We start from the raw sequence: 24,093 nt of genomic DNA on the forward strand, positions 1-24,093 counted from the left end.
CCACAAGCTAAAAACATGATTTTTTCGTACAATCAGGGGCCATAATTCAGGAAGTTACAATCCGATATGCACGAATATCGAAAGGAACCAAGATCTTTGGGTTATAAACTTACATTTCAAGTTTCAACAAAATCGGATAAAAATTGTGACCTCTATAGGGTCCACAACCTTGATATACCATATTTTTACGCTATTTGAGAACAAACGGCGGCCATTTTGTCTGTCAATTTTGGGCTGATTTTCACAAAAATTCAAACTCAGCCGTCCTTAGTGTGTAACGGTGATATAATAATATGTTTTTTTAAATCGGATAAAAATTATGACCTCTAAAGGGTCCACAAGCTAAAAACGCGATTTTTCGTACAATCAGGGGTCATAATTCAGGAAGTTACGGTCCGATATGCGCGAATATCGAAAGGAACCAAGATCTTTGGGTTATAAACTTACATTTCGAGTTTCAACAAAATCGGATAAAAATTGTGACCTCTATAGGGTCCACAACCTTGATACACCATATTTTTACACTATTTGAGAACAACGGGCGGCCATTTTGTCTGTCAGTTTTGGGTCGATTTTTATGAAATTCTAACTCGGCCGTCCTTAGTGTGTAACGGTGATATAATCATACGTTTTTTTAAATCGGATCATAATTATGAACTCTATAGGGTCCACAAACCTCAAAACGCGATTTTTCGTACAATCAGGGGCCATAATTCAGGAAGTTACAGTCCGATACGCGCAAATATCAAAAGGAACCGAGATCTTTGGGTTATAAACTTACATTTCAAGTTTCAACAAAATCGGATAAAAATTGTGACCTCTATAGGGTCCACAACCTTGATATACCATATTTTTACTCAATTTGAGAACAAAGGGTGGCCATTTTGTCTGTCAGTTTTGGGCCGATTTTCACAAAATTCGAACTCAGCCGTCCTTAGGGTGTAACGGTGATATAATAATACGTTTTTTTAAATCAGATAAACAATATGACTTCTATAGGGTCCACAAGCTAAAAACGCGATTTTTCGTACAATCAGGGGCCATAATTCAGGAAGTTACGGTCCGATATGCACGAATAGATTATCTATAGATTTATCATAATTGTATTATAATATTATGTCCTATATTCAATTGATTTAATGCATGCCCAAAATACAAGTAAGAATGAAAATTTACCCTCTCACTCATTTTGTCCAATTGTTATAAAAATCCAATAAGGTAAAACACAAATTCGGATATGATGACAGCAGACAAAAGACGGCAGAGATTATGTAGGTGGAGTTAACGCCTGTCAATCAAACGATCGGTCATACTAAGAATCGGTGAAGATGCAATTCAATCCCATAAAAATTACACTGGTGATAACTATGTTCAGAATAAAGTAATTTGACTGAAATTTTCAATATATTCTTCTTTCATCATCTATTTTTGAACTATTATAGCAAGAATAGCTAACTCCTTATAAAAATCTCCCATAATGTATCTTTAACTATTACTTATTTTATTAGTCAGGTAATTATATTAACGTAAAGTAAATCAGGTAATAACCTACTGACCCGTATATTTTTTATACGGGTCACAATTTCGACTAGGCTTCTCTGGTCATTATCAAGCATCATAGCTTGATAATGACCAGAGAAGCCTAGTCGAAACGTCGCTCAGTAATAAGCAGTAATTGTATTCCATAGAATTGTGACCTGTTTACTCCAGTTCAATTACTAAATGCCATTGATAGGGTGGCCCATGCACCTACAGAAATACAGTCAACCGCTGATAGTTCGAGACTACCATTGAAGCGTGCACATTCGCCGTGTCGAGGCCAACTTTCTGACAGTATGATACTATAAATAGCCATGGCACGTGCAATTCTCTACAAATCTATCAACTATTACAGCCGTAAAAAATTTATTGTTGACGATTTTGAATAGCAGTAAAATTAAGCTTCTTGGTTATTACAGCAGATTTAGAAATTACGTTCGTTTCATTTTTTAAATCGCTTTATCATTAACTTTACCGTTAAGAGCGGCATCTTTTAGTTTAGTACAAATACTATCTCTGAAACACTCGGGTTAGACAGGAACATGATACTAGCAGTAGTTTCATTTTACTTTTACAAGCTTCTTAAAACAATTGTTGAGCTAGCTAACGTGCTCATTTCTTAATTCAATTTCTTGTTCTAGCTTTCTGTTATGTTTCGTAAAAAAGTAGTCTTGATTATCCCGACCTGTCAATCAGCCTTAGAATGGTCGATAGACTGGTTAAGCGACTCTAATTTCAAAACAAGGGCACGTAACCTATCTTTTACTCAAAAGTGTCTGGATGTTATGGACGACACATGGAACCAGTTTTCAGTCTATTATTTATAGATGATTAATGGTCATAGCTTATTAAGTACAACATGATCGTTTATTTAGTGACTATAATTGTGTGAAACTGATTTGAGGCTTGGCATATATATAAATATTGTGGCGAAATTGTCGATATATATGGAGATATTTATTTATGGTGGGTCACCCTACCATTGAAACACCGTGTATTATTATTAGTATGTTCATGTCAAGTACATGTAATAGCCTATTATTTTACCAATTTCAGATCTGCCAGAAGCACAACCATAAAAATAAATTTGTGAGTGGCTGTTAATTTCAAATTATCGGCAATAAAAGACCATATTAAATCTGACGATCATACATGTGCAGCAAAGAAAGACGATGACAGAACAAAATTGTATATGGATAACACTAAAAACAAGCCAACAGTGAGGCTAATGTCCCCTGCCGAAATCCCAAAATAAATAGATGACACATATTAATTAATCGCATTTCAAAAGTATCGAGCAATCAAATTACACATTAAGTTTCATCAATCTCTATCAGATAAAATCATGATTATCTTGTCCAAAACACCGACCAATGAAAAATTTATCAGCTCTGCTTAGCTTTAGCTTGAAATGTTAATCATTGAAATCAGTCAAGACATTCACCTAATGAACATCTACATCAGGTTTAAACATTCTACCTCAATTAAAAGCAGAGTTTTTATGTTCCAAAGTCTTGACCATTCAAATTGCTTATCGCTCCTTAGCCCAGGCAGAAAATTCGCACAATCGAAACTTAGTCAAGGTAATGATATAATGAATCTATATTCAGAGTTTCATCGCTCTCACTTCATTATAACCAAAGTCATCGTGCCCCTAAAGCATCAATCAATCAGATTGCTTATCTCTGCCTACCGTTAGCAGACAATGTTCATCATCGAACACCATCAAGGGAATCACCTAATGAACACCTACACCAAGTTTGAACATTCTACCTCAATTAGAAGGAGAGTTCTTGTGTTCCAAAGTCTCGACCAATCAAACTGCTTATCGCTCTGCTTACCCTCAGCAGAAAATGTTCATTATCGAACTTAGTCAAGGTATTGATGTAATAAAGCTATACACCAAGTGTCCTCGCTCTCACTTAATTAGAACTAAAGTTATCGTGTCCCAAAGCATCAACGAATCAAATTGCTTATCTCTGCTTAACCTAAGCAGAAAATGCTCATCTTCGAACTCCATCAAGGCATTGACCCAATAAACACCTACACCAAGTTTGAACATTCTAGCTCAATTAGAACTAGAAGGAGAGTTATTGTGTTCCAAAATCTTGGCCAATCAAATTGCTTATCACTCTGCTTACCCTGAGCAGAAAATGCTCATTATCGAACTTAGTCAAGGTATTGATGTAATGAAACTATACACCAAGTTTCATCACTCTCACTTAACCCATCAACTAGTATTAGTTTATTCAATCAGTATCTAATAATGTTTCAATAAGTGTGAAAACAATAGTCAGGGTTTGTCATTTAATAAAACAAAAGAATGATTAACAGGTAATCCCAGGTTTATTGTTACTTTCACAGTTCGTTTTCCCTGATCGGTGGGGTAGTAGATAATTAACTATTATCACGGGATTAGTGGAGGTGCTACAAAGTACGACAAGATGGTATCACTCAACAATGCCCGTTGAATAAGCGCTATTTTGCTAAATTTATTAATAAAATAGTGACTGCTGGCTGCGTTAGAAAAGTGGCCGCTGATTAAAGAGATGAAACAATAGAATTTCTACGTGAGGAATTTATCGTGATCGCTTATAAGAAGATTCTACTGTATACACTATTTGCGTACGAAGGGTGGCCATATTATTGTCCGGCAGTTTTGGTCTGATTTTCACGAAATTCAAACTCAACCATCATTAGTGTATAACTGTGATATATTCACACATTTTTTTTTAAATCGGATAAAAATTGTGACCTCTATAAGGACCACAAGCTCAAAACGCAAATTTTCGTACAATCAAGGGCCATAATTCAGGAAGTTATGATCCGATATGCGCGATTATCAAAATGAACTAAGATCTTTGGGTTACAAACAAGCATTTCAAGTTTCATCAAAATCGGATCAAAATTGTGACCTCTAAAGGGTCCACAACCTTGTTATACCAGATGTTTACAATATATTATTTGTGTACGAGGGGTGGCCATTTTGTCTGACAGTTTTGGTCCGATTTTCACGAAATTCGAACTCGACTATCATTAGGATGTAACGATAATATACTAAAATAGTTTTTTTAAATCGGATAAAAATTGTGACCTCTAGAGTGACCACAAGCTAAAAGTGTGATTTTACGTACAATCATGGGCCATAATTCAGGAAGTTACGATCCAATATGTGCGAATAGCGAAAGGAACCAAGATCTTTGGGATATAAACATGCATTCCAAGTTTCATCAAAATCAGTTGAAAATTGTGACCTCTAAAGGGTCCACAACCTTGATATATCATATTTTACACTATTTGCGTACATGGGGCGGCCATTTTGTCCAGCAGTTTTTGTCCGATTTACACAAAATTCAAACTCAACCATCATTAGGGTGTAATAGTGATATACTAAAACGTGTTTTTTTTCTGATAAATTAGTGACCTCTAGAGGAACCACAAGCTAAAAACGTGATTTTTTACAATCAGGGCCATAATCCATGAAGTTATGGTCCGATACAGGAACCAAGATCTTTGGGAGATAGACCTATATAAAAGTATATTTCAAGTTTCCTCAAAATAGGATAAAAATTGTGACCTGTAGAGTGTCCACAAACAAACTGTGGACGGACTAGGGCGCCGACAATATACGTCCACATGAAAATGTGGGCGTATAAAAATTGTGACCTGTAGAGTGTCCACGAACACATTGTGGACGGACGGACGGACAGACAAACAGGGGCGACGGCATAATACATCCACATGAAAATGTGGACGTATAAAAACCATCGTTTTATCCTACGTTTCATTAGTAAAAATACTTAAATTTAAATACAAAATTCCAAATTTGTACATCAACTTATCTGAATATCAAATGCATCATTTTGACTTTAGCTGTTCAAGTTATTAGACATCACTATAAATCAATAGGAATCTTTTTCTCATGATCTTAAACACTGCATATAAATTTAAATTTAAAACAGTTGTGGATGCCGGACCGCCAGGTCAGGGCTGTCGGTAATTTTTCACAGTTGATTACCAGCACTGCTAATTAAAAAGTCAATTTTGCCAAATTTGATTAGCAAATTCAAAAACTGATCAGCAGTTTTTCAGTTTCAACATAAAACATCTAAATAACAAATATTACTTTCATTCATAACAAATGATTAGATTTCATTCTTAGATTTTTTTAGCACTGCTACAAGTAGTTGTGACAGTTTGTGAAGTTATTGTAATGTAGAGGTGTGACGATTAGTCGGTTTAGTCGGAGTGGGTTCGGTTTTACCTACAAACCGGTTCAAGTTTCGGGAAATTGATAGTCGTCTAAAAAATACAGCATGATATAAACCAGTCGCCTGAATATTATAGCATGTTTTTTTATAAAAAAGATACATGTATTAACGATCGACAATTATGGGGGCGAATAAGCAATACGCTACATCATTGATAAATGGTCGTTAATAATGAGACAGTATATTCCATAATCGGTCGTAGATATTCCCGCGATAAAAAAATAATAATAATAATTAGCATTTCTAACGATTCCCACGATGTTTGTTAAATAAAATGTAACGATCATCAGTTACAACTTCAGTATATCGGCCGTGGATTATTGTGAATATTGACTATAGTTATTTAGTTAAACAGCATGTGTAAAGAGTTGATATATTTACTACCACATGTTTATCGTCAAGTAATAAAATACAACGAAAGAAATGCTTACCGTGTTTGTAAGTAAAAAATAAATTCATATCGTTTCCAGTTATTTTTAATTATTATCACAAGAAATAAATAAAACACTATGTCTATTGTAACGGTTTGGGTTTTTTTTCACAAAAAGAATTATCTAGTGGAGAGATTTAAAGTCGTATATCGTAGACCGCATTTACGTTTCTAATACAACTAGACTTATCCCAGACTGAGCTTACTTGGTGTCATACACTTGTAATACACTGTATAGTCATTTGCATGCATGTTGGTTTCACTATAACAGGATTGCCAGTGATAGAACAGATCAAAGGATAAAATTGCACGTAGACACTATTTCGACACGTGTTATCTTTAGATGTTCAGACTACCAGGCGTCTCAAATAATCCAACGTTAAAAGAAAGCATGTAGTGTCCACCTTCCAACAGGTTCCATTGATTTACGATTTATTTTATAACTTATCACACTGTTTCCACCCCAATGTGTTACGATTCGCATTTTGGTATTCTAAATGAATTCTTATTCGGATTTCTTATATTTGGAGATGTTTAGTTTCATTTTGTGCACAGAAATTAAATCAACGTTCAGTTTTAAAATTAATTATGGTTTCGAAATAATATCAATCTAATTTGTCTTATTTCAAAGGGGCTCCTGCGCAATTTAGTTGATTATTTGGTAATACGTAGAGTCCATGATGTATTTTTGGCGAGTGATTCAGCTGTCAATATGTAATTATAAAACACCTATTTATAAAGAAGATAAATGATGTTAGACATCATAAACTAACAAACAATACGAGTATACTTTATTACAAAACCATCGGTGAACTAATCTAAAATCATAACGGAAATTGACTAACAATATGAATAAACAATACGATTATACAGCGGTGAACTAATCTCGGCCGTGATCGGTAATCAACAAAAATCGACGAGTAAAGCTTATTTATTCCATACATTATGTCCGCCCTATTACCTGCATAATATGTTAATAATAATATATAAAAGGAAATGGAATGAATTTACATTCATATTATAATTATAGCGTAAGGTAGGCAGGCATATGAATTCTATATGCCGTGGTGGGGGGAATAAACACGCGAACCGTGGATAATGTAAAAGAGAAAATCGAAGTCTATTTTTATATGTTGTATTTATTACTTTTATTAAAAAGGTTAAACAGGAGATTTGAACAAACTAGTTAACTACATAGTACAAACAAAATTTTTTTAATGTACCGGACACATAAAACATAGAACTGTATGTCGCCATTACAGTTTTAAGCTCCGTATATAAAGGCCAGTATATTAGCGTGTATTGTAGACTATGGAAGACTAATATTTTTCAGTTAATTTTCATTACCGACTAAACCGAATTGGTTCGGTTTTTTAGCCGCCGACTAACCAGTTCAAGTTTTGCTTAGTCGTCACACCCTTATTGTAATGTAGACTTTTGGTTAGGTCTTATGTCAAAAACCAATTTCTTGGCAGTGGCTTCTGAAGCCCCACTCATTTTATTTGTTATTTCTTCGTTACGTTAGAAATCTTCGTCAAACCAGCGCCTACCAGGCAGGATGTGCCCACATTTTGCAAGAGATGGATAGAGAACGAGCTAAAAACAAAAACTAATTTTTTGTACAATCAGGGGCAATAATCCAGAAAGTTATGGTCTGAGATGCGCAATTATCAAAAGGGACTGAGATCTTTGGGATATAAAGATATGTTTTAAGTTTCATGAGATTCGGATAAAAATTGTGACCTCTAGAGGGTCCACAACCTTCGTATTGCATACTTTTACACAATTTGGGTACAAAGAGCGGCCATTTTGTCGGTCAGTTTCATTTCGATTTTCCCGAAATTCGAATTCAACATTCATTATGGTAGAATGGTGAAATATTTACACATTTTTTCAAATCGGAAAAAAAAAATGGTGACCTCTATAGAATCTGCAAGCTAAAAATGCGATTTTTCGAACAATCAGGAGCAATAATCCAAAAGGTTACGTTTGGATATATGCGATTATTAAAAGGAACCAAGATCTTAGTGTGTAATGATGATATATTCATGTTTTTTTTAAATCAGATAAAAATTGTGACCTGTACATGGACGGCAACCTAACAACGTGATTTTTTGTACATTCAAGGGCCATAATTCAGGAAGTTACGATCCGATACGCTCGAATATCGAAAAGAACCAAGATCTTTGGGTTATAAACATGTATTTCAACTCGCATCAAGTTGAAGGGGTCCACAAGCTTGATATACCAGATGCTATACACTATTTGCATACGAGGGGCGGCCCGATTTTCACAAAATTCGAACTCAATAAACATTACGGTTTAAAGGTGATCTATTTTCGAGAGATGGATAGAGAACAAGCTAAAATCAAGGGCCATAATTCATGAAGTTACAATTCGATATGCGCAAATATCGAAAGGAACCAAGATCTTTGGGTTATAAACATGCATTTCAAGTTTCATCAAAGTCGGATTAAAATTGTGACCTGTACAGGGTCCAAAACCTTGATATACCATATTTTTACACCTTTCGCGTACAAGCAGCGGCCATTTTGTCCGGCAGTTTTGGTTTGATTTTCAGGAAAATTGAACTCCATCTTTATTATGGTGTTACAGTGATATATTCAAACAATTTTTAAAATCAGATAATAACTGTGACCTTCAGAGGGACCACAAGCTAAAAGATAGGTTGCCAGGCAACGAAACATACGCCCACAGCAGCTAAATCGTCCGGGCAGTCAACAAGTGTTGTCGCATATTTTTTACTTTTTTGGGTAATGAAACATTTATAATACACTAAAATCTGATTAAGATAACAACTCATGAAGTAATTATCAATCTGAAGTCAATCGGATGATAACTTTAGCCTCTAGAGCGTGACAAGTTTTTTCAAAGTGATCAAGGGCCATAAGTTTGGCAGTAATTATCGGAAATCGTTGAAAATCAATAGGATTCTTTGTCTCATGACCTCAAACATTGTGTATAAATTTAAAGTCAATCGGATATTAAATTTAGCCTCCAGAGCATCCACAAGATTTTTTGAAGTGATCAAGGGCAGTAATTATCGGAAATTGCTAAAAATTAATACTCTTCTTCGTTTTATGACCGTAAACACTGTGTATAAATTTAAAGTCAATCGGATATTAACTTTGGCCTCTAGAGCATCCACAAGATTTTTGAAGTGATCAAGGGCCATAACTCTGGAAGTAATTATTAAAAATCCCTGAAAGTGAATAGACGTCTTCGTCTCATGACCTTAAACACTGTGTATAAATTTAAAATCAATTGGATATTAACTTTGACCTCTAGAGCGTCCACAAGATTTTTCAAAGTGATCAAGGGCCATAACTCTGGCAGTAATTATAGGAAATCGCTGAAAATCAATAGGCTTCTTCGTCTCATGACCTTAAACACTGTGTATAAATTTAAAGTCAATCGGATATTAACTTTAGCCTCTAGAGCATCCACAAGATTTTTCAAAGTGATCAAGAGCCATAACTCTGGCAGTAATTATCGGAAATCGCTGAAAATCAATAGGATTCTTCGTCTCATGACCTTAAACACTGTGTATAAATTTAAAGTTAATTGGATATTAACTTTGGCCTTTAGAGCGTCCACAAGATTTTTTGAGGTGATCAAGGTCCATACCTCTAGCTGGCAGTAATTATCGGAAATCGCTGAAAATCAATAGGATTCTTCGTCTCATGACCTTAAACACTGTGTATAAATTTAAAGTTAATTGGATATTAACTTTAGCCTCTAGAGCGTCCGTCGACGGACGGACGGGGGCAACGACAATATACGACCGCATTTCAATGTGGGCGTATAAAAAGGTGATTTTTCGTATAATCAGGGGCCATAATTCAGGAAGTTACGATCCGATATGCGACAATATCGAAAGGAACCAAGATCTTTAGGTTATAAACATGCATTTCAAGTTTCATCAAAATCAAATTAAAATTGCGACCTCTACAGGGTCCACAACCTTGATATACCATTTTTTGACACTATTCGCGTACAAGCGGAGGCCATTTTGTCTGGCAATTTTGGTCCGATTTTCACGAAATTCAAACTCAACCTTCCTTACGATGTAACGGTGATATAATCAAACGTTTTTTTTAAATCGGATAATAATTGTGACCTCCAGAGGGACCACAAGCTAAAAGATTTATTCCTTTGTAGGTATAATTGGGGGCCTTAATTACAAGAGAGTTCCATACAGATCAGTTTATAAATTTTGTTGTTTGAGGGTTTACAAGGTTCTACAAACTGAAACAAGGGTCTCAACTCTGGAAGTAATCTACAGAAATTGTTGAAATTTGACAGGCTTTTTCATTTTACTAATTTAAATAATGCATATAAATTTTATACAGATCACATGATCACTTTTGTCATTCAAACGTTCACAATCGCCATAACTCTAGAAATTATTGACGGAAATTGCTGAAATTCAATAGACCTGTTTCAGTAATTTAAATGATGCATACAAATTTCATACATATAGGATGATAACTTTCATCAATCGAGCATTAACAAGGTTTAACAAAGTGAAACAAGGGCAATAACTCTAGAATCAACTATTGTAAATTGCTGAAATTCAATAGGATTCTTCGTTTCACTAATTTAAATCATGCATATAAATTTCAAAGATCGGATCATAACTTTTGGCGTTAGGGCGTTCACAAGGATCAATAAAGTGAAATAGGGGCCATAACTCTAGACATAATAAACGGAAATTGCTTCAATAGGCTTCTTAGTTTCACTAATCTAAATAATGCATATAAATTTCACAAAGATTGGGTGATAAATTTTGGCGTTGGAGCGTTCACAAGGTTCAATAAAGTGAAACAAGGGCCATAACTCTAGACGTAATAAATTAAAATGGCTGAAATTCAATAGGCTTCTTCGTCTCACTAATTTAAATAAGGCATATAATTTTCAGAAAGATCGAATGATAACTTTTGACGTTAGAGCGTTCACAAGGATCAATAAAGTGAAACAAGGGCCATAACTCTAGACAGGGTGTGCACAACTCAGAACACTTAAAATTCCCAGAGTTTTCCAGGAGTTTCCAGGAGTTATTTACCAGATTCCAGGAGTCCCTATATAGAATTCTACATCATAATGTATCTTTTTTTTTACGCTTGAAGAACATTGTTTCCCCAGGACTCGAAGAAATAAAGGATCATATCAAAATTAGATTGACGAAATACCGAAGACGAGTCCATTTACAGTATAGAATCGCTCGTAACAATTTTGAAACTGAAATCCTTGAATATTTGCCAGCTAAAACGTATAAAAATCGTAATAATTTGAACGATAATATATAAAATATTTAAACATGTAGTCTATGGCTGTAATAGCGTGAATGGAAATCCCTGGAAACATGATTTCAGAGCGGTAATTTCCCGCTAGTGTTTCCTGTACATAAACGATAATTGCGCTTATATTTCGATAACTTTTGATTCAGATTATCTGCATGTATGGAGATCGATATCAAATTATTATAATACTATTGCTAGTAATATAATGAGATGAAAAAGTAATCCAAAATCGCAGATTGAAAGTCGGCTGAATGTCAGTCAATGGCTTCCGATTTCACGCTTAAGTCACATGGCGACGGCAATATACGTCCACATTTCAATGTGGGCGTAAAAAAAAGGCGATTTTGCGTACAATCAGGGGCCATAATTCTGGAAGTTACTATCCGATATAAGGAAATACCGAAAGGAACCATGATCTTTAGGTTATAAACATGCATTTCAAGTGTCATCAAAATCAAATTAAAATTGTGACCTATACAGGGTCCACAACCTTGATTTACCATATTTTTACACTATTCGCGTACAAATTATGATCTCTATAGGGTCCACAAGCTAAAAACGTGATTTTTTTTCGTACAATCAGGGGCCATAATTCAGGAAGTTACAATCCGATATGCGCGAATATCGAAAGGAACTGAGAACTTTGTGTTATAAACTTACATTTCAAGTTTCAGCAAAATCGGACAAGAATTGTGACCTATAGAGAGTCCACAAACAAATTGTGGACGGACAGACGGACGGACAAGGGCGACGACAATATACGTCCACATGAAAATGTGGGCGTATAAAAACGTGATTTTTCGTACAATCAGGGACCATAATCAATGAAGTTTCAGTCAGATACATGCCAATATCAAAAGCAACCGAGATCTTTTGGGGATAAACATATATTTCAAGTTTCGTCAAAATCGGATAAGAATTGTGACCTGTAGAGTGTCTACAAACAATTGTGGACGGACGGACGGACAGGGGCGACGACAATATACGTCCACATGAAAATGTGGGTGTATAAAAACAAATGCTTCTGCTTTTCATTTTCGTTCAATCGGACACACGAGAAGATTAACGAATAAAGTCAATTAACTAGACACACGCGATATAAACAATAATATTTTACTGGAATTCTTACTTTGATTTCTCATTTTACAACACGTTTACATATATTTATTTTTATATATTTCATTTACAACACGTGGGAGATACAATGGAAATTGACATGTCTTGCAACATGAGTGGTACTACTTCATTCCCTATTTCTGGTTTAATAGTCCCTAATCATAGAGTTAAAGAGTTATATCCCTGTATTATATAGTATAATGAATTGTGTCTGGGTAGTTCGAAAAGAAAATGACATACGAGTGACATCGAGTCAATCGAGTGAAAAGGAAAATTTCGGAGTACAACTTATGTGCCGACTGCATAAAAAAATATCTGAACCAATCATGGCAGCTGTAACATATTTGTTACAGCACCTCAGCTGTCGGGACTGACAGAACTGTGACAGGACTGAATTCCGTATCACTTATTTGATTGCAATTCTGTCAATTCCGGTCGTCCCGGACTGAGAATTGAGAACTCTCACGGAGATTTCGGTTTCGTTTATTAAATTATATTTGACTTTTTATACATATTGAAAGTGTTGAGAAAGCCTTCTACTTTTCAAAATATGAATAAATGTTCGTGTCAATATCCAAAATTACAGGCATATTAATGATTCGCAGTTAATTTTAATTTTTGATTAGCAACGGACAAAATATGTATTGCAAATTGCACTGCGATACTGGTTGTCGGCAGCCCTGCGCCAGGTGGATCAACAGACAAGGGTGATGCCAAAATACAACAACATTTCAATGTAAGCACATAAAAACAAAAAGAGCTGAAAATGATTAGGAGAAAATTAAGTCTACTGTATAATTACCATCGATTTCATTGGTTCTGTAATGTATTGTTTACCATTTCCCTGAAAAAAATTAAATATACCTTATTACCTTTATATGTAATGACTATACATTATCCCTTGCCAGACCCCCGTCCTGCACCACTGTCAAAGAGGAATCACTCTGGAAATGAGGTTTAATGTCCTACTTTTCTGGTAATCACGGTGACTCAGTGAGTAAGACGTTGGCCTGCTACACTGAGGTCTCGTGTTGGATCACTTCGTTGGCCGAGAAAGCTCATAGGGAATTTTCCGGCGTTTACAGTGGTACAGGACGGAGTGTCTGGCAGGGACAGTGGTGGCGTCAAGGGGGGGGGGGGGCATTTGCCCCCTCTTAAATCTGGTCTTCCCTCTGTTTGCCCCTACTGTAATTTTGGAAAATAAAAAAACAGCGGTTGCCAGGCAAGATACGCCCACATTTTGCAAAAGATGGATAGAGAACAAGCTAAAAACAAAAGTGATTTTTGTACAATCTGGAGCCATAATCCAGAAGTACAGTCCGATCAGCACGAATATCGAAAGGAACCAAGATCTTTAGGAGATAGACCTATATTTCAAGTTTCGTCAAAATCAGATAAAATTTGTGACCTGTAGAGTGTCCACAAACAAATTGTGGACGGACCTCTGGACATCCAAGGGGCGATGACAATATATGTCCACATGATAATGTGGGCGTATAAAAAGTGATTTTTCGTACAAACAGGGGACATAATCCAGGAAGTGACAGTCCAATACATACAAGTAGGTCTACCGAAAGGAACCCAGATCTTTGGGTTATAATCATACATTTTAATTTTCATTGAAATCTAAGGGTTTTGCTCTACTTTAGCAAAATGTGCGATTTGACATTTTACATGAAATACTAATCATGTTGTACTTCTAATAAACTTGAGTTGACAATCTGGAAAGAACGTTCTTGACTTGTAACATGGTTTTAAGTGAATTTCAGGGTTTTACAGGATTTTTTTATTCATTTATTTGAATTAATTTCTTGCATATAATCTTTCCTGGTATAAAATGGACTGGCTGTCCTGACCCCCCTTTATGCTAATATATGGTATCTTCTGCTTTATATACATGTTGCAGACCAACTCCTTACATCACCTGCAATGGTGTGGTAAAGCAGTCAGTAAAGCATGCATAGTTCGGGACAATAGGATTTTTTGATTTAAAAAAAAAAAAGAAAGGGGTTTTAAATAAGTTTATATAATCCACAAACACATAATACAGTATATATATTTTACGATAAGAGAAAAAGGAGTAAACAGATGTTGGTTAATATGTCTCAATCTTCTATACCATAAACGATAAAACCATTAAAAACCAATTATGATGACATTAGTGACAGCTACAGACACACAAACATATTTTATGCTTGCCCTGAAAATACATACAATAGTTGCCATAATTTGTGTGTACATAACCAATATTTCTGACAATATTACCATACAGTATTACATATTTACTACATAATTATATTTCAAACAAACTATTCTCATACTCCACTTTCAAAGTTACATAATCAAAAAATTAAATGAAATCTTTATAAAGTAATTAGCTTACCCATTTGTGGAATTTCTCTACATTAACACATGGTATTAGTTATCTTCCAATATCTCTGTCAAATACATAAGAGTATCCAAAGATAATATCTTCTGCTTTATACACTGGAACCAGTGTATTAGCCTTTTATCCAAATTTTCTACACTAATACATGGTATTAGTTTATCTAACAATATCTTTGCCAATAATACAACAGACAACAGTAATAAAAGATATCTTCTGCTGTCCAAATTGCATTTTTCTACAATAATACACACCAAGACCATGGTAATACGACCAGTGGAGTATGTACAACTAATGTATTTGATCATTTAGCCACTGTCTTGGAGCCAGAGTTGCTAGATCTATTCTGGTTATCTGATAGCCATACTTTCTGACTATTACATCGTCAACCCACATTTCATTTTGAATGTCAGTCTTTCTCATTTCTTTTTGTGGGAATATTTTTGTCCACTAAAGAATCCTTTTTAATTTCCTTAACACTGTGGGGTTTCCATATATTTTCATTTCGAACATTACAGACAACAGGAATGTTGTTGTCGACATCATTCTCATCATTACTAAATTTTTCATTACTGATCATCAGATAGATCACTTTGTGGTCTGAGAAGTAATTTTCCTGAACTCCAGACCTTGTATGATCTTTTGGCACATCAGTGTATATCAAATCTATCACTGTATCTGAATCAGTGGTAGGTTCATCAATCAACTGCTTCATGTCCTTCAACATTTCCCCAACCCTAGAGGTCTTAAATTTTTCAAATTTAATATTGAAGTCACCAAGAACTATAGTGAAATCAGTTTTATCTGATGTTTTGTTCACATCTCTAACAGTTGAACAAAAATGACTTCCAGACACTTTAGGGGGGTTCATATATCCCAAGTTTCTTTATATTGCTAATTTCAATATTTAACGTTATAACGTTCATCTCAATACCATTCATATTGAATGGTTTAACAACAACTCCTTCCAGTTTCATTTGATCATTGACATGTACAGCCATGCCATGATTGCTTTTCATTATTTTCTTTACAAGCATCATTTCTATACAAGGTATAACCAGGTATGTTATAAATATCTGAATTTATACTTGCTTTTACTCTTGTCTCTGCCAGTATGACGACAGATGCATTTATTTTACAAAGACTTGCTTTTACATCTTCAAAATATTTCTGCAATGATCTAACTTTGTTATAAACCACAATTATTTTATCTGAGCTCAGAGAACTTAAATCTCGCGTTCTTCACATGACTTTACGTATTGTACGCAATTCGTTCATTTCTACTTTTACATCATTACTGACTGATATTTTCTTATCAATCAGGTTTATGATGTGTAAACCTTCAATAGTTTTCACCCTGCTTAATCCAACATAATGAATATGTGGAGTTTTCCTGCCTTCGAAATCAACGACCACATTTTCTAAAGTATCCCCTTGTGACTGGTGAACAGTTTTAGCAGCAGCTGGTCTCAAAGGTATCTGCATTCTCACTACCTCAGCATTCTTGTAATTCCCAATTCTAAACTGTCGTGAAACAGCCAGAATAGGTGTCCACAAGGCATCAATTTCTGCACTGCAATGACTTTTAAAATCTTTTCTAGTTAATTTCCCCACATCTGGATTTTCCAACTGGACCACGACAATGGTGCTACTTGCAGACCTAGAAGCGCTCGACTGGATTTTTTTTACTACGCAAGACGCCCCATTTGTCAACCCATCATCCAATCTAGCATTTAAAGCTATTTCACACTTCAAACCAATTACCAATCTTAAAGTGGAATGTAGTTGCATGGTTTTTCTCGGATCTTCCGGAACTTTCTCTAGTATAGCTTTGCCCACAACTTGCGAAGCAGACCCAACTATACTATCTTTTGTCAAAATTACAATTTTTTCACCCACCATGTTATGAAAAACTTTATCATTAAAGTTTTTCATCTTTTTGTTACTTAAAAAGAAATGTTGTATGGCAAAAGGATACTCACTCTTTTCATTAACTTTCAACAATCTTGATTTAAGAATGTTGATATCAATACATTTTTCTTCTTCAGATATATAATTGCCTTCTCTTAATCTATTCAATAGCTCAGCAAAGCCTTTGCCATCTTTTTACCTCATAATTTCTGTAAGTTCATACATGCAGAAATTATCTTTTCATATATTACTCGCTAATGGCCCATAGGCACTATCGAGATTTTCAAATATATAGCCATCAAATACCAGTTTCAACTGAAACAGATCTCCAACACAGATAACATGACATCCACCGAATAAATGTGGACTGCCTTTGATATCTTGAAATCTTTTATTGACAAAATTCATCATTCCACTTCCTACCATGGATATATCATCAATAAAGACAACTTTCAAACCTCCAAGGCTACTTCTTAACGTATTTAATCTGCTACCATCAAAGCTTTTTTTATTGCAATGACTGACACACAGGGATTTTAAGAGCGCTGTGGAGAGTACTACCATTGATGTTGTAAACGGCGTTGGCGCTAACAATATTTGCTTAATAGTTTCAAAATCATCACCTGCTTTAGTTTTGTAATACCTCAACACACTTTGATACAAAGCAGTTGTTACAAAACTTTTGCCTACACCAGCTCCGCAACTGAAAACCTGATTCTGTGACAGTTTTATTTCATTCAAGGTATCATATACAAAATATAGCTGTTTCTGATTCAATGACCTCATCAGAGATCTGTATTTATAATCGGGCATTTCATACAGTGCCACCTGTTCAACATTACTTTCAGTGGGAAGTCCCAGATCCATACCAATATCATACTAGTATTTGGTAGGCTTACCACTTTCAGAATCATTCTTTATATCTAACATTTCTTCTATTTCATCATCCTATTCAACTTCCTGGGTAACAGGTGCCTGTTGATCCCAGGCATCTTCCAAATTCTGGCCTTCAGCAAGAACAGCTGCATATACAGCATCCCTATTCGCATCATATTGCTTAATTTGCTGAGCTCCATGGAAAACGCATCACTTTTTTTTCCCAAATATTTTATTACTAGGTGGTTTTGTATGTATAATATTATGCAATACTATGAACTATTGTTTCACATAATGCTCCCAAACACAAAAAAAAATATCGGCCCGTGTGCAGAAAAAAAAATTGCACAAGATGCACATGAAAAACCCAATAATCACGTGCAGCATTGTGTGTGAGCCCTTTAAAAGCATGTTTTCAACGGTTTTTATACCTTTCTAGATAATTACTTGATTGGATATTTTCACCTTCATCACCAAGGTTATCTAGTTGATCTTGCGATTTCAACAGATATACCCTTTCACACGGAGGATATGTGTTAATAAACACAACTTCCCTCGATGCTTTTCTCATAGGAAGTTGCAGTATGATATATGCAGCTTCCTGGGCACTAACTTCTACATTATTCAGAAACTTATTGCCAATTACCTTGACTTGGTCTCTGATGCCATAATTACCATTTCTCACTTCTTTCATTGCTTGCTTTAGCAAATCACTAATACCTCTTTGTGACTTGGCTATATATGAGGCTATATACATAGCACAAGCATATACATCAAGCACAAATTGAATATCGAGATTTGCTCTCCATGCCTTCAGAAGAAGAGGATTATAGGAATTAATCCTCAATTCATTCAGCGTTATTTTCAAAAAGACAGTTGCTGATCTAATTGATGAATGTACTGCCATAATACACTGCTCATAAGTGATAAAGACCTTTCCCAAGAAATCTTCAAAAGAAATGTCTTCACCCGCTTTCATTTCATCTAAAACTACCTTCACTTTGTCATAATCACTTTTATGTGAATTAATGACATTCTCCCCAACTGTTGCATCCAGCGGTTCTAGAATTACAGTGTTTAGCATTGGTGGTTTGTGAAATAAAACCTACAAATCTTTTGGTTCTTCCTTCTACATGCATGAGATTGTTTATGTGTCTGATAATTTACTCGTGGCTGTAAATCATCGTCGTCCACAATTCTTCTACATGATATCTTGCTATCAATGTACTCAAAAATTTCTTCATTTTCACTGCACTTGTATTTAGGAGCCCCATCAACCCGTAACAAAGCATGAATGTGAGGCGAGCCTCTGTGCTGGAACTCAACCCTGTAAAAAAAAAATCACTTATTTTTCCCAAGGGTGAGTTCTCTGCTTTCGGTACACCTCCCCGAACAAAAGATTGACCTGGTAATCAAATTGTCTAACACATTAAAAAAACAACACAGTTTATATGGAAATACAATCACTGTAACTGGGTCTGACGAAATAAGCTTACACTCTTTCTCCCAGTCCATGTTATCTATTTCCTCATCAGTATATTCCTCATCATCTTGCATCTTGCCTAACATTTTAAGCAAATGCTTCCACTTCGTTTCAGCGGCACTAAAACTACAAAAGTAGATGGCCTCTCCCAACATTCTTATCATCCCGAATAGATCGGATTTGGCTTTTTTAAAGTATGGTGGCGAACCTCTCAATGTTTTCAATACCATATAGCCATCATCAAATTGCACTAATTTCTCCAAATGACCAGGTGTCCGGAGATCACCAGCCACAAATGTTTACCAGCAGTTTTGTTTGACAAATCATAGTTTTCATTTGCAACTTTTTCAACTTGAAAAAGATATCGTCAACACAATTGGCAGCTCTTCTATGGTTCCTTCTTAACTCGGACTTACAAAGCTCACTGTAGTAAACTTTTGCTTTCCTTTCCTCTGGATCTACTCTTGCCTTTCCTGCAAATATTTGTGGAAATGACAGTTCTTAAGAGTATTTGTCTATAAAGATACTTAATGGAATGTTACCTGGACCAAACGAGTATATCTTTTCCTTTTCATCATCTTCAATGAAGTCAGGGGAGGTCAACATGGTATCCTTAGATCCAAGAGCTTGTTCACCTTCATCCTCACTCCAATCATCAACATTGCCATCTTCGGGTTTCCCCGAAGTAGTGGCTTCTTTTCTTGGGTTGTCATTCACAGTGACATCTTTCTCTGCTCATTCTCTCACCCTGGAGATATTTTATTACTTTCATCACAGCGGTCAACATGTTTGACCACGTGTTCATCATTTGCATTATTTGGTATAATCACTTCATTAAAAAGAACCTCTTCTTTACGGAAGAGATCACCATTTGCTTCCAACTACGCTACAGCTTCCCTTATCTTATAGGGTCTGATATTTTCAGTCATGACAACATGGTTGTACTTGAGTTGTGGTTTCAATTTAGCAGCTATTGTGAAACAATAGTTCATAGTATTGCATAATATTATACATACAAAACCACCTAGTAATAAAATATTTGGGAAAAAAAAGTGATGCGTTTTCCATGGCGCTCAGTATACGTTTTTTCACAGGAGCAGTTGATTTTGTAGATGGCTCCTTTACGCTGTGCGGGAATGGTCGGTTGCAGCTTCCCATTTGCTTTTAGGATCTGTTTTAAATGAGTCCATATATTTATCGTCTCTCGATAAAAGACCTATCTCTGAAAATTAAAATTCCCCGATTTGATTATTCTTTTAATATAACGTAATTATGTAACCTCATATAAAATATGGTAGAGCGTATACAAACAAATTATATGAATAGATTCATTATCAGAAATATTACAGGCCTTTCAAACGAACAGCCGCCATTTTTAGACCAACATAGATGTACAAATATATCTTTATCGTCTCGGGCAAGGTCAAGGTCACGATCTGTTCACGGTTGATGATTGTGTTTAAATCGGTTTACATCATATTATTTCTATTCACATTACAATATTTTTTTATAGGTTACGGTTATTGTTGTTATTTATCTAAATTGCTTCAATTATTTATTAAATATTTTTTGTTTGTTCGTTTGACCGGAACGTACGGAATTCTGGGATTTAAAATGGCGGCATAGGTTATTATTTTTCCCAAAGAAGAAATGATGCCCTGATTTAAAGTTAAATAAAGCTATTCCACACATACACACACGATTTTGGATTCAGCAAAGTAAAGTTGAAGGCAAGTGCACTTTTTATGCGAACTTCCGTTGACAGTATACCGATAGATCTAATGTTGATAAAAGAAATAATCTGGCCGTGGAAAAAGTTTGCAAGCAACTTTGTATATCAGACAGTCAGTATTTGTTTTTAACACGATGCAGTTACATTGTCCGTAAACCATACTATTCATAAACAAAATCAACATTGCTTTAAGTTATCGAAAGTAAGGCTGACCTTAAAAATATCTTTGTTTCGCCTAACGCGACCGACTAACTAAAACCACCCCCGACTTAAATTATTTTATTGCACTTTTCCGCGATCTTTTTATTTTATTTTGTGTGTCAACCTGAAATATATCACGAGAGTTATTTCCCTTTACTATGGCTATGGTTTGATTCATTATTGAAACTGGTTGATCAAGACGAAAGCGTCATAGGTGTCGCTTCTCAACAAAATGGTTGCAGACGAAAGCACGTCCATTCCCACGAAATGATTCTGCCTCTATGTCTGTGGGGCGTCGTTTTAAACATGACGACGATATTTTCAATATCCGTTTTCGAGAAAAATAAAGGCACAACCCGCACGATCGTTAAAAACGTGTTGAGGGAGTTTCAAACGTGAGTTTGTCGCAATTTGTGTGCGAGTCGTGCATCAAGAAAAATCCCGATGTCATTGATTTGTTTGCCAATAAAAGAAGACGAATGTTTGCACCCGGAAAATTATCAAGCTGTCAAATTAGCTCTTAAAAAAAAAAATCTGAAAAAAACCCCGACCTACCGACCCTTCTCCTCGATTGTGGGTCGGGTTTGGTGAAACAAAGATATTTTTAAGGTCAGCCTAATAGTGGTTCCAAAATTGTTTTTAAAAAATCTGGATCCAAAAATTATCAAACACATAACGAATTTATTAATGATGTAGACTGTTAAAATTCAGGCTGTGCTAATTATAATATAAGTACATGTAGTATTTTCTAAACATTTTTATGGGTGTTTCAGGTTGGGTTTTTTTGTTGTTATTGTACTGATATTTTTGCAAATTTAATAATGCATAATGCAACGTAGGTTAAGTAGGTATTTCTTGAGACTGTAAATGTTAAATTTTTTTAGAAGACATTTTAATGTATTAACTTGCTAAGTCTATAATCAAGTCTCAATGCCATCGGGTGCTCGAGATGTTCACAGATTCAAACACTGGCGGTTAATGTTAATGATTTAATTTAATTGAAAAATGGATAATCAAGACTTTAAGCTTATATACATAGGCCTATTTATATGATATAACATTAAATAACAAGTTTGCCCGTACATACTTGTACATAAAGGTTTCAGTCCTACTCCCCTGCTTATTTTTTCTTGTGGTGGCCAAGAAAGTTCATCAGGATTTTCTGGCATGGTTCCTCTTTTAACTGGTGCAAGACAGAGGGGCTGGTAAGGGCTAATGTACAGTTGTTCGGATAGGACAAAAAACCAAGCTCTTTTGTACACACGGTCCAGTCAAAATTTCCTCACAGCACACTTTCAAGCATTTGTCCAACTTCTTTAGCCCAGTTTGAGCAGAACAGTATGATGTTGAACCCCATTTCATTACAGATCCACAGTAGGTTGGCTGTCAGCTCAGTTGGAGCTGAACAGTAGGCCGTTTAACCCAATTACGTTTTTTTTGGGGGGAGTATAAAGTTGCTTTTTATTTATTTTGTTTTTTTTACAGATCCTACATGTATATTTGAGCACCCTTGGTGGCAGTAATGACAAAGAAGTTCTAAAAAGATTTATATGGGCTTTATAATGAAAGTTAGACAACAAACACTACTACTTGTCACATAATGTAATGATATAAATATATACTATTCAAAAAAAGTAGGGGATATTTGATTTTTAAGTGTTATTAAAGTCACCTAATGAAACTGACGAAGAAACAAATGACAAAATGAAATGAAGTTCACATTCATCGATTTATTCCAAATGATCGTTAGACTAAGTAAGGCACAGACTGACCATTATAAGGGTAAAATGATACCCGGGGTCAAACAGCAAAGTTACCACAGCATCACAACCAAGTCAGTAACGGGTAAATCCTCCTCTGTTTGCCAAACAAGCATTGATCCGACGTGGCATACTCCTAATGAGACGTCTAAGGTCATTTTGGTCCAGATTGTCCCATTCCTGTTGCAACGCAGCAGCAAGTTCTTGGACATTGGCAGGACGTTGTTGACGTTGACGTAACCTCTGTCCAAGCATGTCCCAGACATGCTCGATGGGGGAGAGGTCGGGACTCAGTGCTGGCCAAGGTAATGTGGTGATGTTCTGTTGTTGGAGGTAACCTGTAACGACCCTGGCCCATCTTGCGTTGTCATCCTGGAAGATGAAACGGCGGCCATGACGTCGTGCGAACGGCACAACATGGACTGCCAAGATGTTGTCCCGGTAGTACTGGCCTGTAACACGCCCTGCAACAACATGTAAAGCCGTTCTTCCAGCAACAGTGATGCCTCCCCACACCATAACAGAACCACCCCCAAATCGATCATGTCTGATGACGTTAACGTCTTGGAAGCGCTCGTTTCGACGACGCCACACCCTCCTACGTCTGTCCAAAAAATCAACAGTGAACCTTGACTCATCTGAAAACATCACATTGCTCCAGCGTCGATTATCCCAGTGTTGACGATCCCTACACCAACGACGTCTTGCCTGAATGTGATGATCTCTCAAACAAAGGATCACGCGAGGACGTCGGGCGCGAAGGTGACCCCTATGCAGTCGATTCCGAATCGTCTGGCCACTCACTCTCACACCAGTGTCTGTTTGAAGACGAGCGCTGATCTGATTTGCTGTGATGACACGATTTCTCAAGGCCAAGGTACGGATAAATCGATCCTGGGCTTGAGTTGTCGCCCTTGGTCGACCTGAGCGTGGTCTGTCCTGTACAGATTGTGTATCACGGTATCTGGACCATAGCCTGCTTATGACAGACTGAGAAACAAACATCGTTCGCGCCACAACCGCCTGTGTTGTGCCGATCTGTAGCATGGCAAGGGCACGTAACC

At 35.9% G+C, this 24,093-nt stretch overlaps 1 protein-coding gene across 5 annotated transcripts in view; it reads right to left on the minus strand.

The window, feature by feature from the left end:
• LOC126820261 (transmembrane protein 87A) overlaps positions 1 to 24,093 on the minus strand; it is a 444,177-nt gene that overhangs the window by 350,693 nt on the left and 69,391 nt on the right. For all 5 annotated transcript variants that reach the window (XM_056100811.1, XM_056100809.1, XM_056100810.1 and 2 more), the window contains exon 5: positions 13,483 to 13,524. In XM_056100811.1, coding sequence (XP_055956786.1) covers positions 13,483 to 13,524 — 42 coding nt within the window. The remainder of the gene's footprint in view (positions 1 to 13,482; positions 13,525 to 24,093) is intronic.

The sequence above is a fragment of the Patella vulgata genome, chromosome 5, assembly GCF_932274485.2.
Source record: "Patella vulgata chromosome 5, xgPatVulg1.2, whole genome shotgun sequence".
Classification (NCBI taxonomy): domain Eukaryota; kingdom Metazoa; phylum Mollusca; class Gastropoda; family Patellidae; genus Patella; species Patella vulgata.